This window comes from Crotalus tigris, unplaced genomic scaffold (assembly GCF_016545835.1).
Source record: "Crotalus tigris isolate CLP2741 ecotype Arizona unplaced genomic scaffold, ASM1654583v1 scf7180000018786.1720131, whole genome shotgun sequence".
Classification (NCBI taxonomy): domain Eukaryota; kingdom Metazoa; phylum Chordata; class Lepidosauria; order Squamata; family Viperidae; genus Crotalus; species Crotalus tigris.
In genome coordinates this window covers 1583828-1601998 of record NW_024097201.1, presented here as the reverse complement: position 1 = coordinate 1601998, position 18171 = coordinate 1583828, and the positions used below count along the sequence as shown (strand labels likewise).

The 18171-nt window shown below is 37.7% G+C and overlaps 1 protein-coding gene across 3 annotated transcripts in view; it reads right to left on the bottom strand.

The window, feature by feature from the left end:
- KIAA2026 (KIAA2026 ortholog) overlaps positions 1 to 18171 on the bottom strand; it is a 57774-nt gene that overhangs the window by 8371 nt on the left and 31232 nt on the right. For all 3 annotated transcript variants that reach the window (XM_039356167.1, XM_039356166.1, XM_039356168.1), the window contains 3 exons: positions 14383 to 15773; positions 7850 to 7926; positions 5590 to 5679 (listed from right to left, as the gene is read on the bottom strand). In XM_039356167.1, the coding sequence (XP_039212101.1) occupies positions 5590 to 5679; positions 7850 to 7926; positions 14383 to 15773 (1558 nt within the window). The remainder of the gene's footprint in view (positions 1 to 5589; positions 5680 to 7849; positions 7927 to 14382; positions 15774 to 18171) is intronic.

Here is an 18171-nt window from a genome sequence, read left to right as displayed (position 1 = left end):
GGGGGTGGAGTTTCCCAGATCTATGCTTCTGGGGGACATAAATCTGCCTTTCCGAGGAATGGGGTCTGAGATGACTTGGGAGTTCCTGATTTCCATAGCAGCTCTGGGCCTATTCCAATACCCAGAGACCGACCTGGGAGAATGGTCACATTCTGGATTTGGTGTTCCTGTCAGAGCAATGACAATATGATCTAAAATTGGGAGAGCTTTAGTGTCTCCTTTGATATGGTCAGATCATACCCCGATTTTGATGGGATTCTCTACTGCCACCAGTCACTGCAGGAGGTTGGACTTATTGGATTGGTCTGCCCCTGGTGACTGATGGACCCAGAGTGGTTTCAGAATGAGCTGATGATTTACTCTTATTGGTCTGCTGCACAATCCATTTGAAGCGTTGGTTTTTGCTCGAAATAAGAGGGCAGCTGAGGACTTGGATAGGATCATGCCTACACAATCTCTCCTCTCACAGATCCTTTTACTCTCTATGGTTTACAGAGGAGTTGAGGGAGATGAAATGGGAGATGTCTAGTGCAGTGCTAGTGCTCAATAAGGAAATTAACTGGACAAGGTGAGTGCTGCCATTGAGACCTAACTAATAGAGGTAAAGATGTGAATTAGTACTTCCCTACCCTTTTTGCATTTGCAAATTGCTGCCCTGCAGTCTTGTTTCAGGTGACATAGGCCCTGTTGGATAAAGAGACCATGGAAAACCTCTTACAGAGGCATGCGCAGGAATTTGTGCAGCATTTTTTGAATAAAGTTGCTTGAATTTGTTCCCACTTGGATGCTGGCTATGTTGCAAATCCAGAGAAGAGGCCTAGGGCATAATCTTGTCCAATTAATTGGGAATGGTTTGAACCTATTGGACCTGAGGAAGGTCCTTAGGACTATGAGCTTGGCCCCCTGCTCCTTAGATCCATGTCCCTTCTGGTTTGTTAAAGCAGCTGGGGGATATTGTGTGAGTGGGTTCTGGCAATGATTAATTCTTCCTTGTAGAAGAGGATTATCCCTTTGTCTTTTAAAAAGGCCCTGATTCACTCCATCAAGAAACCATTGTTGTATCCCACTATACTGAACAATTTTAATTCAGTATCTAACTTCCCTTTTTAGGGAAGGTGGCAGAAAAGGTGGTTGCACAGCAGGTTCAGATGACCTTGAATGAAGCAAATTATCTGAATCCCTTTCAGCCAGGATTCAGAGCCAGATATAGAATGGAAACATCATTGGTCTAGCTTTTGTATGACGTCTGGTTTGGGCAGGATGGGGGTAGTGAATCCATTCTTGCCCTACTTGAGCTCTCAGCAGGTTTCAATACTATCAGCAATAGTATCCTTCTGGATTGGCTCAGAAGATTGCAGGTAGGCAGCATAGTGTTATGCTGGTCTGCCTCCTTCCTTTGGGGTTGATTCCAGCGATGACAGGGTTCGATGCTTTCTCCTCTCCTCTTCAACATGAGGCCACTGGATAAGCTCAACTGTCACCATAGGGTGAGGCATCATCAGTATGTATATAACACTCAATTTTATATGTCCACCATTGAGGAATTAAGCAACGCCATGAAAGTCTTATCACGGTGTCTGAATGTTGTGAGCGTCTGGATGGGGATTAATAGGCTTCAGCTGAATGCTGGCAAGACTGAGTGGCTTTGGTTTTGGGGGTCCATTGTTTCTACAACTATGCCATCTCTGGTGCTGGATGAGGTTGCATTGCCACAGGTAAACACAGTGCACAACCTGGGGGTCTTCCTAGATTATGACTCTTGGTCGACGAGCAGGTAGTAGTGGCTAAGGGGGCTTTTGCACAGCTTCATCTTGTGCACCAATTGGGCCAGTTCCTGGATCAGCAGGCCCTGCTCATAGTCACTCATGCCCTGGTCACCTCCAAATTAAACGAATGGAGTGTGCTTTCCATGGGGCTGCTCTTGAAGAATACTGTACCTGGCAGATTTAGCAGTGGAGGCTCCTAGAATACTGAATGTTCGGTGAGCTGCATTGGTTGCCAGTTTGCTTTCAATTCAAAGTGCTTGTTTTGATCTTTAAAGCCTTTCATGTATGAGACTGGGCTACCTGAGAGACTGCCTCTCCCTGGTTACATCAGCCCACCCTATGAGATCTGCTAAAGGAGGTATGCTGCAGATACCATCAGCTAGGGATCTACATTTGGTTGGTCCCAGAAGGTGTGTCTTCCCTGTTGTGGTGCCTACCTTATGGAACATTTCCCTCTGAAATTAGATTACCTTCGTCCCTTTTGATATTTTGGAAGGCCCTCAAAACCTGGCCATTTTATCAGGCCTAGGGAACTGGAAAAATGCTTAAATCACTCCATTGCTGAACTGGCTATTTTTCTCCTCTCTTCTCCTAAGATCTGAATTCAAAACCTATTCTATCCTTTTTGTACCTGCATATAATATCACAACACATGTACAAAAAGGTGGAGTTTGCATTACAATGACATGATGATTCTTTTGTCATTTGCCACTGTTTAGTCCTCCTCTGATTGTGGAGCTCACTTTGTGTGGGCAGACAGGAACGTCTCCAGATAAAAAATGATTGTCCTCTAAAACTGCGTTCCCCAACCTTTCAGGCTCCATGGATCAGCAATGGTGTCGGGGGGAGGGATGGTTTCGTGTGCGCGCCTGCCACTTGCACAAATAGAGCTTCATGTGCTTGCCTGCCACTTGCGTGGACCAGCAGTTCCCAATAGGCCACGGACCAGGACCAGTCTGCGGACCCTGCTCTAAAAGTTTCTTACTGTAACAACAGCAATTATCATTGCTTAGTTTCTTTTGCTGTTGACATTCCAAAGGTGGTTTAAGGGAAAGAAGCAATAAAGTGCAGATTAACAAAGACTTTAAATATGCAAGATATAAATGGCTTTTTTGTAATATATATTTAAAAGGGGAAGAAAAATCAGACAAAGCTGGAACTGGCCTTTTTATTTTCCTCAGCTGCTCATCTACTTTCAGTCCTAACTTACATATACCTAGTGACATGACCAATCTTTTACCAGAATTTCTCCCATGATTAATTATTGAGGTTTTCTGCTGTGACTCATTTAAACCCATGTCCATTATTTATGGCTTGTATGCTTGTACTGCCAGTTTAAAAATAAGGCACCTAACTTTAAATTTAACATTCCTTATAGCTATACTTTACAAGTTAACTTTTCAGAATGCATTTCCTTCTTATTCTATCTTAGTTAGAAACAAGAGTTTAATAGGCAGCATATGTTAGCAGACACTATCCCAAAATTTATACTGTACAACATAATTTTAATATACTAATGTTAAATGTTTACAATCTTGCAGGGCCACATTAGTAGCTGTCCAGGCATGGGTTGGACACGTTTGCTGTACAACATGATCCTGAAAAGTGTATTATCTATAGGACCAAACCCAATTATTGATCTGCAGTTATCAACACTTTAGAACAGTGTTTCCCAAACTTGACAATTTTAAGGCATGTGGACTTCAACTCCCAGAATTCTGGGAGTTGAAGTCCACATGCCTTAAAATTGTCAAGTTTGGGAAACACTGCTTTAGAACAAAGAAATTATGGTAAGGTACCAGCAGGAATATGAGTTTGAAAAAATGAAGGCAAAATACGATGGCAAATGCAGCATGAATGTAATCTCTTACACTACTCATACAGCCAGATCCATTCCTAAACAATTTGTTTACCGAGGATTTGGAAGTGGTGCCTGTTATTTACTCACATTTGCATGTTTTCAAACTGCTAGGTTGGCAGAAGCTGGAGTAAGAATGGGAGCTCACACCATTGCATGGCTCTTGGGTCTTGAACCTGGGCTTCCAGCTTTCTAGCTGACATGCCCAGGGTCTTAACCATGAGCCACTGCACCGCCCTGCTAAGAGGGAGGGCCATGCTCAAAATCTCCCAGATGATTTTCATGCTACAGGGAAAACTAGACCCAGAGTTTTCCTTGCTCCATAACACTTTACCATGCTGGATTTCCCAAATGAAGAAAAAGTATTTTTTAAAAAAATATCTCACCCCAGAATATATTTATAGGACTAGACGGGGCAATAGTCTACATGATAGGAATCTAAATTTAGGTTAAATAATCTGGTTGATATTTTAATAGCAAAATCTTACATCTATATTCAAAAGTAAAATCCACTAAGTTCAGGGCAGCTTAGAGACAGAAAAATGAACCCTGCAATATATCTAAATATATTCCTGATCACTTGGATTGCTATAGATATGGTAAAATGGCCATGCCTTTTTCATTTATTATTTACAAGAATACACTAAGCATGCATGAAAAACAAAATGTCTGCTATTTTGTTCCATGGACTATGAAATAAAAATGGAGGCCACTGACTGTCCATTTCAACTTATTCCATAGCAAACTAGAATTCTTTGGGGCAAAGTGGAGTTCCGCAATATTTTTGGCCACATCTGTATAATATGGATTGCCCTTCAAAACCATCTGGAAGCTATAAGTGGTGCAGAATGTGGCATCACAGACAATGAATGAAGTGTCATTTTATGTTCATTGCTTTCCAAGCTGTATTAGTTGGCTCCCAGGTGCTATTTAAGAAGCTGGCTATCACTGTCATTTAACAAAGTACTTTTGGGGTACAGCCTGGCTATCTGAGGAACCACGTATCTGTACTTGAATTTCAGTTGTATGTTTACTTGCACAGAAGTATTACTGAAAGAAAATGTTTACTTGTGAATAATCTTACAAGAATTAGCTTATAGTATTAACTCACATCCTAACACATGGCTGAGCAGAAGTCTTGTCTACTTGCTAAGTGAAACATTTGTTAACTGAATTTTGCCCCATTTATAATCTTTCCTTCCACAGTTGTTAAGTGAATCATTATAGTTGTTAAGTTAGTAACACAATTCTCAAGTGAATCTGGCTTCCCCATTGATTTTGCTTGTCAGGTTGCAAAAAGTTATCACATGACCCCAGGACAGTGCAACCGTCATAAGTATGAGTCAGTTGCCAAGCATCCAAATTTTGTTCACATGACCCATGGGGATGCTGTAACAGTCGTAAGTGTGAAAAACAGTCATAAGTCATTTTTTTCAGTGCCATTGTAAATTTGAATGGTCGTTAAATGAAACATTGTAAGTCAAGCACTACCTGTAATTTCCCCCTAGTTTCATGAGATAAAACCCATTATGTAGTAAAGTGATACAGTTATGTTTCCTATTTGGAAGTCTTTCAGGAGGCAGTTTTTGATAAATCTGTTAGGAGATTGGAAAGAAATAGACAATATAGAAATCTAAAGGTAAAGGTAACATTATAAGGTGTAATTAGAGATAATGCTCAAATATTGGTATTCAAATATTTTCCATTTAAATTAACTAGAAACCAACAATGTATCATAGTTAAAATCTTTTAGTTTTTCATGATTTAACTAATTAGAAATTAGAGAGTCAGTTGCACTGTCCCAGTCAATATGTTCAATGTGGAAGACACTAGGAATTTTTGTTCAGTAACAGCTGAAAGACCAGATCTAAATACTGAGAAACCTTTGATTAGCTATCTAAAAGAAATGATCTTAACAAATAGCTTTAATATGATGCATTAAGAAAAAAAAATTAAAACACATACCGATTTCTTTTTAATATGTTCAATATCTTTGAGTTCATTCTCTATTTTTCTAATTAATTCCCTGAGTTCATCAAGATTAGTGCAAATAAGCTGGAATAAGAGAAAAAAGTTAAACTATTAAAAATCAGAGACATGCAGCATAATCTATTAGAAAATAAGTATCACTGCACTCAATTATTTACAAAATAATTGAATATATGTTGCAAATATAAAGCACCAGTTAGATTTTGATTCCACTGAGCATACTCAGCTCTCATTGGTCTGCTCATACGAGTTCTTCCCCTAAAGTATATCTGCACTTTTGTTAAGTTTTGATGCCATTTGGTTCCATAAAAAGTGGTGGGCAGACTTTGTGCTACATATTGTCTCTAATGATGCTGAAAGTCAGCAGTAAAATGAAAAAAAAAAGATGTAATTTTTCAGGTATGAAGGGATTTAAGACTATGAGTGATTGTTATTCTGCATCCCAGAGGCCTTCCAACTCTACTGTAACTATAAAATGCTCTCAAATAGTCCAATTCTGAACCCTATTCTGGAGGGAATAAAATGTGGGAATGGCAGAATCCTTCCATTCCTATTATACCACATACACACAAGGGGGGGGAAACGTTATTTATTTATTTAATTTAGCCTACTACCACAAACTCTGAGCAGCTATTTTAAAACCAGGCCAGAATATCTCAGTTGTGTCACTGCTGGCTTGTGGCCCCCAAATTATTATATAAAGATTCATAAAACGACCAGTCCATCAATATATGTAATAAATATTAAGTACATAATATACTGTGGGATCCTGGTGCTCTCTGGGCTTGGTTGTTTACTTGTAGGTGTTTCACTATCCAAATAGGCAACATCATCAGTGCTAGAAAGGGAATGAGGATTTGTTTTCTTTATATACAAGTGGCTTGCACTGTCAGTGTTGGTGGGAATGGTCTTGGTGGTTTCTTGATCGAATTGTTGTTTACTGTTGGGCTGCTTGTCTGAGTCGGTAGTTTCTTGATTGGGATATTGTTTATTTTTTGATCAGTGGTCTAGTGTTAAACTTGGTGTTAATCTCTGCTCATCTATGTGTTGATTGCTGGTGGGGAGTTGTTTTATCTTAGTGATTTATTTTTGGCTCTTTGAATGCTATTTAAATGTTGTTTATCTCTGTTGGTGCCTGTTAATGGTTGATTTGTCTGGGTGCCAAGATTTCAGAAATTGTCTAGCAGTTTTGGACTTAGCTTGGTCTAGGACAGACATGTCAAACACAAGGCCCGGGGGCCGGATGCAGCCCGCAAACTGGTTAAATGTGGCCCACGAAGCCATCCTGGAAACAGTGAGGGAATGGCCTCCGCTGTCTTGGCCCTGGCCCAGGCCAGCTGGGAGCCAATGTACAATTTTGTGGTGGTCATCTATGCTGAAACACATTCAGTCTTAGCTCCACCAGGGCATCTGGAAACACCGAGGCACCAGCCTCTGCTGTGTCGGCCCTGCCTCCTGGGTGCATGGTGGGGAGGTATCACCCTTTGTGAGGGATGAAGAAATGGACCATGCCTTGGCGCTTGCCCCAGTTCCAGCCCCTTCTGCCAGAGACCCTCAGATCTGTCCCACTCCTGCCCAGGCCCCCACAGGCACCCTTGATGAGAACAATGTAGAGCTGGCCATGCCCACCCAGTAGGCCACACCCACTCCATCCATGCCCACCCTGTAGGCTGCACCCACCCTGGCCACCCCCCCCCCGAGGGCAACTGCAATGCTGATGCAGCCCTCAATGAAATTGAGTTTGACACCCCTGGTCTAGGATGTTCACAGCTCTCCAACTGAAGTTACGGTTAAGGAGCTTTAAGGAGTTAAGAGTTTTCATCATGTCCTCTGACTGGTAGTTGGTGTTCATGGATGTACAACTAGCATATAAAATGAGAACAAACCACATTCCTTTGTAGCCCTGATGATATTACCTAGCATCAAGGTTTCCACAGCTTAACCCTGAGTTACAAATATTCTCTTCCATATAATCTTCCTCTGAAACAAATTCTCAGATTATTGTTACATGCAGGGGTCACTGAATCCTAACCAATACAATTCAGAAAAATCTCTATAACTTAGATAAAATATTCTATGATTATTTCAGGACAAATTCTTTTGTTTACTGTTTATTATTAATTTGGTAATGTTAATTTAAGTAATATTTAGAGTGAGGGAGGTATTAACCAGTCACTGTAGAAGTTACAAATTTTCAAATCATTTATTGAACCAAATAAAACCCAAAAGGTGTTACCTGGAATTCTGGGACAATAGGCTTTGTAATAGATTTCCTTTTCTTTGTAACTGCTTTTTTAGATATGGATTTCTTTCCTTTAAAGGGGGAAAAAAGATTTGCAACATAACTATATAAGTTCATATGTGTAAAAATATGGATTTGAAAATTAATTTGCAACAGTTTGTAGGAATCAAGAATGTTTGTCATAGTAACTTTCCAGACAACTACTATTGTAAGGCTTTGTATAAGACTTTCATTCAAATTCAAGATTTGAATTTAAAAAAATCACTCTTTTATTTTTCTCAGACTAGTAATATTCTGGTAATGTTGGATTTATATTGAAGGACCCCTTAAAAATTATTTTTTTAAAAACCAATATTCTCAGTTTCACTCATCTATATCTCTATCTCTATCTATCTATCTATCTATCTATCTATCTATCTATCTATCTATCTATCTATCTCCTTTCTCTTCTTTCTCTAAACTTACATATACAATTCACATCTTATCTGACAGAATTCAAGCTTAATTTTTTAAAGAAAGCAACATATCCTGCATCCAGAATATTCAAAGTAGATAGGAACAGAAAATCCTAATTACCCTTAAAAATAATAACTGACTTTGACATTCAAAAAATACATTTAAGGTCACAAGCTGACCCATAAATACAGGTAGTCCTCGACTTCTGATAATTGAGTCCTAAATTTCTATTGCTAAGTGAGACAGTTAAGTGAGTTTTCTTGCCACGATTGTGAATTACTGCAGTTGTTCAGTTAGGAATATGGTTGTTAAGTGATTCTGGCTTCCCCACTGACTTTGCTTGTCAGAAGGTCACAAAAGGTGATCACATGACCCGGGGACAATGCAACCGTCATAAATATGAGTCAGTTGCCACAGGTCTGAATTTTGATGACATAACCAATGCAATGGTTGTAAGTGTGAAAAACAGTCATAACTCACTTTTTTCAGTGCCGTTGTAACTTCAAACGGTCACTAAATGAATTATTGTAAATCGAGGATTACCTGTATTAGGCAAACTATTGTATTTGGATTCAGATTAGATAGCTGTTGAGTATAATAGGCTACACTTGATGAAGGAGGTTAGGTTAATGGTAATTCTATTTCTGAAAAAAGAAAGAGATGGAAGATAACTTCATGTCTTCCAGATACTTTACCCTATAAATTTCAAAATTCCTTGTCATTGGGGCTGCATCTGGAAGACATCGGCTGCTCCTTCTTGATCTGTTTAGTTGCTGTTCTAGTTGAATACCCTTTCTACCCATTCTTGATATATAAGTAAATAGTGAATACGGCTGTCTCTGTCTGTTCTAAACATCATGAGTCAAATTGATGCAGAACAGAAAAATATCAGCAAGCATGGGAAAAATCCCATGTTTGCAAAACCTCAGTGCACTTAGTACTCAAGGAATGTTGATTGTTAGACAACGGAAGAAAATAAACACAAAACGGGATTGGGCACAGGGTAGGTCATTTGTTTTAAAAAACTTTTCAAGACCATGGAATACTGAAAGAGATCTATTAATTTTCTTCAAACTGTATGGCTACTGAAATTGTGACTGGAAACATGCTTGGTGCAATCCGGCTTGGAGACACAGGTATCTGTCTTCTTGCTGTGCCTCTACTTCCAATTGCTTTGTGGTCAGAAAGGAGAGGAAACAGTTCCATTTACTTTATGAATTGAGATGATCACCGCTTTACTGATCAAGGTGATAAATCAAACTTCCCCCACAGAAATTTGGCAGCAGTGTGGGACCATGTGTATAAGGATAAAATATTTTTATGAACATTCAGTGCACATTTCCAATGTTTTCATGGAAAACAGCTGTTCCCAGAGTATACATTAAGAAACGCTGGAATGCACTAACTAAAAACATTTCACATTGTTAACATTTTATTGCAAGGTCTTCTTACTGTTTGATTTTGGTAGTAAATAGTCAGTTTGGCTGGAATATTTTATACTTCCTCCTGTATTACCTATTTCATATATCTCATATCCCATAAACCTATGTCTTCAAAGACGAGACAGTAAATTCTTATAAGCAAATGAATGGCCAAAAAAAAAAACATTTCTATTTTTTCCGATTAAGTGTCATAAGTCTTATAGAAATGATACAATATGATATCCTCACATTATATACATTACAGGTGTTCAAATTGCAATGAATTTATTCCTTTTGTGACCTATTTGATTGATAGAATAGAATGTATAAACTACCCTCTGATCTTAAATTTACTGAAGGTCAAGCTAACTAATGTTGTTCAATTAACTATTGTTTTAAAATAAATTTTCCATTTGAATGTTTTGAGAACATGGGTAATCAAAACTTAACACAGTTCTTTAAACTTTTCTTTCACATTGGACATTTTAAGCAAAACCAATCAGACAATCCTATCTGTCCAAAAACAAATCCTAATATTAATATTTAGAGGCCAGATAGGGAAGTCAAAAATTTTAAGAGAATTTCTGCCTATTATGAAACTAGAAATAAAGCTCATGAAGAGCAGAACTCAAAATAGTTGAATTCTGCTTAATTTTAGTCATTTGAGCTATGTTTACTTAATATATCAATGGTTCAAAAACACGGACTCTGAGTATCTAATACATTATTCGAATAATGAATAGAAGCAATGCATTGATTTTACATTGTTGCAAAAAGACAGAAACCCTTTTTATGAGAGTAATAGGGAAGTTTTAAAAAGAATGATCTTCAAATACTGAAGAAATTGTTTTGCTTTTAAAGGCAGTTCTTGAAAAGAGGGTCCAGAGAGACCCATAGGTTATTTATTTATTTATTAAATTTATATTTCCTGACAGTTAGAACACTTATAGACTGACTTGCCTCGAGAAGCTGTGGGTGCTCCAACACTGAAAGTTTTTAAGAAGAGATTGGACAACCATTTGTCTGAAATGGTATAGGGCTTCCTGCCTGAGCAGGGGGTTGGGCTACAAGACCTCCAAAGTCCCTTCCAGCTCTGTTATATGCCACCCATCTCACAATTCGAGGTGACTCTGAGCATCTAATAATAACGTTGGTTCTTTCGCCTGGAATTTCTGCTGTGCTACCTCAGCATGGTGGTGGATGAGTGAAGAACACTGAAAGTGTATAAACAATATAAAGTAATTGATGATATATTGCCATACGATGAGCTCTTAGGTCAGATGGCATTCAACATAGTACTGAGGAAGAGCTGAGGATCTTTCAGCATGTTAATGGTGTTTATAATGTAGCTACATTAAAGCCTTCAGGAAGTCTAGTTGCTGATGTTGCCATGCAGGAAAAGAAAATCCAAAGCTGCAAAGACAGAATTACAAAGGAAATATGGACTGTAAGAAGCATGAACAAGCTCACAACAGAGAAATATGAAATGAAACAACTACACATTGCTAGTTTAGGTATTAGTAAACTTGGAATTGTACTCTGTAGGCATGTGGGAAAGACCCTGGGAGAAGGGAACACAGGAAAGAGACAGCTGGCTCGTGGGTAGGGCAAGAGGCCCAGAAGGGACCCTCCTTAGTTTCTCAGGTGATGCTTCCTATCTGGTCTACTCGTAAGGCTGACAGATATTTTCAGTCCAAAGATCACAGTTCACTACTCAAGACATAAAAAGAAGTTGGAATGATTTTGCTTTCACAGGAAACATATAGTAAGAACAATACTTGACTACAATGCAGTCAATGACCAAATGATCTACTGGTTAAGGTACCAGGCTAGAAACTAGGAAATTATGAGCACTAGCCTGCCTTAGGCATGAAAGCAAGTGGGTGACTTGGGCCAGTCACTCTCTCAGCCCGACCCACCTCACAAGAGTGTTGTTTTGAGGAAAATAGGAGGAATAAAGTGTATTTCATATGTTTGCCAGGTTGAGTTATTCATAAAAATGATAAAGGTGGGATTAATTTTTTAAAAAAATATACCAAATAAACTTTGTGAATAACCATATAATATGATTATTATCCAAGTTTATTCTCCAACCACTGATGCAGAAGAACAAGAAATTGATGAATTTTATGATCAAATTCAATTTGAAACTGACAGAACTGCAAGCAAGATATGCTACCTATGTTTGGCAATTAGAATGCCAAACTTGGAAATATTAAGGAGGAAAATGTAGCTGGCTCTATGGCCTAGGAAATCAAAATAAGGCAGAAGAACAACATTAATTTCTGCCAATCTAGTGATTTATTCGTTGCCAACACAGCCTTCAAGTAACCAAAATGAGATTTAAATCACCAGAGAGAGTACATAGTAATTGACTATATTATTGGTACAAGGAGGTAGAAGAGCTCCTTTACAAAAGTAAAGATATGGCCAAGGTCTGACTATGGAATACTTCACTAATTGCTCATGAGCAACTTCCAGGTTAAATTAAATTGGAAGAAAAAATCCAACCATTTTCCACCTCGAAGGTGTTTTTTTCAAGAGGCAACTGGATTTTGTTTTTCTTTGAAGATAGTTTGCTTCTCATCCAAGAAGCTTCTTCAGCTATGACTGGATGGTGGGGAATGGAAAGATTTATATTCCTTGCAGACAGCTGGTCATTTGCACTCGTTTAGAGAGTTGTTGAGGCCACTTGGAGATTTATCTGTGTCCTCAGAGTCACTTGAGTAGTGTGGAGCCTTCTTGGAACTGTTGAAAGGACTGTGTAAATCCTTCCATTTCCCACCATCCAGTCAGAGCTGAAGAAGCCTCTTGGATGAAAAGCGAAACGTCTTCAAAGATGACTGAGAATCTCCATAGACAACCCACTTTGTATGATAAGATCTTGATCATATACCCAATATTTTCAAAGAGAACATCCAGACTCATTTTGAAATTGTGAACCTTGTGGAAAGGGATCCAAAAGAACTTTGGAATGAACTAAAAGAAGCTGTTAAGGATTCATGTGAAAAAGAGTGCATAAGAGTAAGGAAAAGAAGAAAGCAAATCTCAGATGGATAGTGGGAATTGCCAAGAAGAGAAGCTAAAGCCATGAAAGACAAAGATCTCAGGAAGAAATTTGACGAAGAATTTCAGAGAGCTGTTAGAAGAGACATAAAGCAGTATTATGAAGCTGTAAAGACACTAAAATGGAAACAGACATAGAAAAGCAAGCAAAGTCTTAGAAAACATCACCACATTGAGAAATAGGTTCCAACTTTGAACTGGTATGCTAAAGGATGCCGATAAAAGATAGTAATTGATTCAATTGGTAGTAACTGATTCAAAGAAGATCAAATAAATAGGAAAGGAGTATATTGTAATTCTGTAAAGTGTAGTTATCAATATCCAATATACTTTGAAAGATATTCCCAACTTTTAAAAATCTCTAGTTTCAGAACATCACTAGTGAGATCAGTACACTCTGGTCATTACCAAATCAGAAGGTTACAGGAATAGAAAGAATTTCTTCAAAAATACGGCAAGCAATAGAAGAAGAATCAGAAAGGATTCTAACCAAATTATGCCAACAAATATATTGTGAGAATACACAGTGGCCAACAGATTGGAAAAGGTCAGTCTATATTTTAATAGCAAAGAAAGAAAATGTAATGGACTCTGCAAACTATCATAAAATATCCTTAATTTCACACGCTAGCAAAATAAGGCTTAGGATCATCCAATGCAAATTAGAATCCTGTACGGAAAAGGAGGTGGCCAGATATGCAACCTGGTTTCAGAAAAGGCTGAGGAATATAAGACATTGTTGTTGATGTGCTCTGGATAATTAAGACAGCCAAAGAGTAGAAAAAAGGAGTTAACATAAATTTTATTGATTACAAAAAGCCCTTTGATTATTTTGATCATGTCAAGCTATGGAATGTTGTTTAAAAATGGGAATCCTAGAATATATCCTTTTCCTCATGTAAAATCTATACATACTGTAGGACAGGAAGCCAGTTTTGAAAGAATGTAGCAAAAAAGATTGGCTCCAGATTGGCAAAAGAGTGAGAGAAAGTTGTATACTTTTCCCTTATTTTTTCAACCTATATGTAGTATATATATTGAGGGAAGCTGGATTGGAAGATGAATTCCACACTGGGAAGAAAGATTAATAGCCTATGTAGTGCTGATGACATTATTTTTGTAAAAATACAAATAATCTGCAAACTTAATATAGTTAGTCCTCAAAGTATGACCACAACTGGGACCGGAATCTCAGTTGTTGAGAGAAACTGATGACATTGAGTGAAATGCCCAGGTGGCTGCTTCATTCAACACTGCAATCCTGCACTCCTGGTTGCAGTCATTAAGCAATCTCCTAGACAGGTGGAACGAAAGAGCTGCCTGCTGAGTTCAATTCCCCTCCATGCGCAGAAGGGAACTCCTCTGAATGGTTCCAGGAACAGAGTTCAGATCTTCAGAATCTGAACTCCATTCCTGCAGCCCTTTGGAGGAGCTCCCCTCTCCTCTGTGTGCGGAGGGATGGTACCTGTACAGTCTAGGCTGGAAGGAAAGTCAAACTCAGAACAATTTTAGTGCCAGCATTAAATGTTTACATAGAAAAACAACCAGCAAAATTATTTCCCCCTGTTGTTTTGTTCATCTTACCAGATTTGTGCTTCTTGTGTTTGGCTTTCTTTTTTATCATGAGTAACTTATTCTGGATCTCAGGTTTATAAGATTTTAATGAGTGGAGATGAATCTCGCGTTTTCTTTGAAGGCTTTCATTCAAAATATCTTTCAATTTCTTTTTCTTCTTTTTCTTCTTCTTTGCTCTTATTTTACTAAACATTAGTGTTTTCTGTTCTACCAAATTCCTTGAAGTCACTTCTTTAGCAACTTTGTGACAATTAAAGTCTGGATTGTCAGTCTGATTACCATTCACATGCATCTGGCATGTTTTAAGTGTGTTTTCTTTTAATGGGATTCCATCAATTTTGACAACTGAAGATTCACCACATTTTTCTTTGTTTTCTAGAATCCTGATTTCTCCTGGGCTAAGAGGTTCCCCCAAAGCATCTTCTGAAACAATGCTTTTATCTTGATTTTCTTTACAGCAATCTTTTGTAAAGTCACAATCCTTATGTGCTTTCTCTTCACAATTGTATTTGACTTCATGTTCTGGTATAACATTCAAGAGATTCAAGTGAACCTTTGCCAAGCAAAATTTGTTTTCAGGTTCTTGTTTTGCATGAGGCAACTGCTCTTTAGCACCAAATCTAATTTCCCCATTGCTTTTGGTGCCATACTCACATTTCATCTTCTCCAGTTTAATGCGTGGTACTCTTTTAACTTTAATTGCAGGAATGGGAAATTCAGGAGCATGAAAAGGCTTTTGCTTATAAATCCGTACGTCTGCACCACAGAATTGTGGGAAGTGAACATAGGCATGTTCTAAGTAATCATAACCCAGAATCACTTCCCTGCACTCATGAATAGGTTGAGCAAGTACTGCATCCTGTACATCCTTTTGAGTCTCATATATAAAGTCGCAGAGGCCTTTAAGCAACCATACCTTCTGACAAAATGGAAGTTCATGAAATGGTTTTTCCTCCAAAGGACTAACTTCTCCAAGAACTTTGAAAAACTGAGGACAGAGGCCAAGTTTTTCTGCACAACTATCTGGATTGTCAGTTTGCCCAACTGCTGTATACCACTGTTGTACTTTTTGTTTAAGTGCTGCTTCCCAAGTCCTGTAAGGAAAACTTGGTCTTCGATGCAAAGTAGATCTTCGATGGGGAGGACTTAACAAAGAAGTCATTATTTTAGACAAAAATGGACTACACTGAGGCATCAAAAGACAGCGTTCCAATTCATAAAATACTATTTCAGGCAAATTTAAAATATGTTGTGCTAAACAAAGAAAATGGCCAATAGCTGGAATTTCCCACATGTTTTCCATTCGAGTAGGAGCTGCTTGAGACAGAAGAGACTTCTCCCATTCTTCTATTTCTTTTTGACTAGCTTCTTCTGCCTCTTTTCTTTCTTGTTCTCGAAGTCTAAAAAAAATCAGGTTTAATATTAAAAGAAGGAAGACAAATGGAAAATAGCTTGTACAAAAAAGCAAAAGAAACTGTATAGTAGTATAATTAAGATTTTGATCGAGTCTTACTTCTGTACTACAAAATCCACCAAAACAGCAACCTGTTTAGTTTGGACATTTTATTATCTTATTGCCACTGGATATTGAGTTATCCTTCAACTAGAACAAGTTTGGTAACGTAGCACCAATGAGTGCTGATGCAGCATATAATACTGTATTTCTTTTGAAGCCCAAGATACATGATCCCTGACATCCTAATTTGCTATTTACGCTTATAGCATCATGTAGTATAAAGATAAAATATTATAACAGCAGATATTTGCTCTCAGTGCATTCACCAAAACAAAACAAATAGTCTGTTATTGGTGCCTGTATTTAATAAACAGCTGATGGACTAAATACTAGCAAAACCTTGTTATTTATAATATATAATATTGCATAATATTATAAACATACTATAACATAATAATTACTAATGTATCAAATTAACTGTACTGAAATCTTATCACACTCATCCACCGAACAGGACTCTACTTCTAGTTGTTTATCATTACCAAGACTAAATACTGAGATCCCACAGTATTCTATGTAAAGGAAATACACTTTCTCAGAATACTCGCCCATACAGTATAATTTCACCTGCTGCAGTCCACATAATCCCACCTGCTACAGCTTCCTGGCCTTTATCCAAGCCAAACAGCTTTTTTTTTAAGGAAATCAACTGTAAGAAGACAAAGGGTGGGAAAGCCCTGCCATTTCTGCCCTTGTATTTTTGGTACCCAAGTTCTAAATAAATACACTTTAAATCCTACCAAAGGTTTCTTCATTTATAAAGATCACCATATTGATAAACATGTCGAAATACATTTTAAATCACAATATTTAACTTTGTCACAATCCATATTCCCAATATATTATCAAATAATTTTTCTATTTCAGACTACCGAATAGTATATCTTATGTTCTCTGCAACTGACTCTAATTGCATACTTTCAGTTTATTTTATATTTTATCTATTGTACCAGCCTATTTGGTATCTGTTTCAATTACATTAGAGTCTTAATAATAAGGCACTTGGTCAATATCTCAATTCTTTGTCCTCTTTCTGCAACAGGTCAATTTCAATATTAGAAAAAAGATCCTCAACTCATAAGCATTGCAGCAGCTAACTATTGATACAAGCACTGATCCTTACATTCTGTGCTTCAGTGAATCTCAAGAGCTGATTGGGTATAAGTCACGGGTGTCAAACTCATCACATCACGTGACGTGTCACGATGTATCACCCCTGGTATAAGCTGTAACATTAATTGTATGTATGCTACCTCTAGATCACAGTTTTTGCTAAACAAATTCAAGGAAAAAAACAGTATGTCCTGTACAATGTGAATCATTGAAACTATACTTCCGCAGATAATAAAGCCAAAGAATATGTGTTCTATACCTTATACCTGAACATGCCCTTTCCTCAATAGTTCTCTGTCCAATTTAGAAGTTTATTTCATGGATGTGGTTTCCTTTTTCATCATAATACTGATTTCTTCTAAACCAAGTTAGTATAATTAATTAATTAATATAATTTAGAATATGTTCAACTCCAGTGACTCTGGACAGCTTACACTAAAAAAAATAAGAACAATTTAAAAAGAAACAAATCACAAGTATTCAGTGACTGTCTGAATGTCATCAAGGTGGGAGCAGGGTTCTCTGGAGAGGATGCTGTTCCTGAAGATGGGCATTACAAAAGAGAAGACATGCTTCCTAGGTTCAAACAATGTTCACCTTTCAGGAGATGATCAAGTTACATATAAATAGCATATCTGTTGACACATAAATTAGAAATTCTGAAATTGCTTCAAGAATAAAAATTGCAGCCAAAGGACCGAATCTCTTTGGATACATTGATACATACAAATCAGGAATGCTCTATGACTGTGCTATGTGAAAAATTGCTTCCAAGAATTTGAAAGTAGTCCATTGGGGTATGGATGGCTGCAATTACAAAAAATATGAGAGGAATTAAAGGGAAGTTCAGAAGCAGAACTTTTCTACACTTAGATCTCAGCCTACATTTCATTCTAAATTTGTAGTTCCGTAACCCATTTATAGGTGCAGGGCATTGATTCTCAAACGGCAGCCCAAAAGTCTGTAGATGTTCCTTGAGTGGTCTATTTTTTAAAATTGCCAGATAGCTAGACAATTCCTGCCCCCCCCCCTCAGTGTCTGTCTTCCCAAAACACTGTTAGTCAGTTGTCTTAGTACCTGCCTCCCCAAACAACCTTGATCAGCAAGTTTGTGGTAAAAGTTGTCATAGCCTGCATAAAATAATGCAAATGACAATTGAATATTTAATA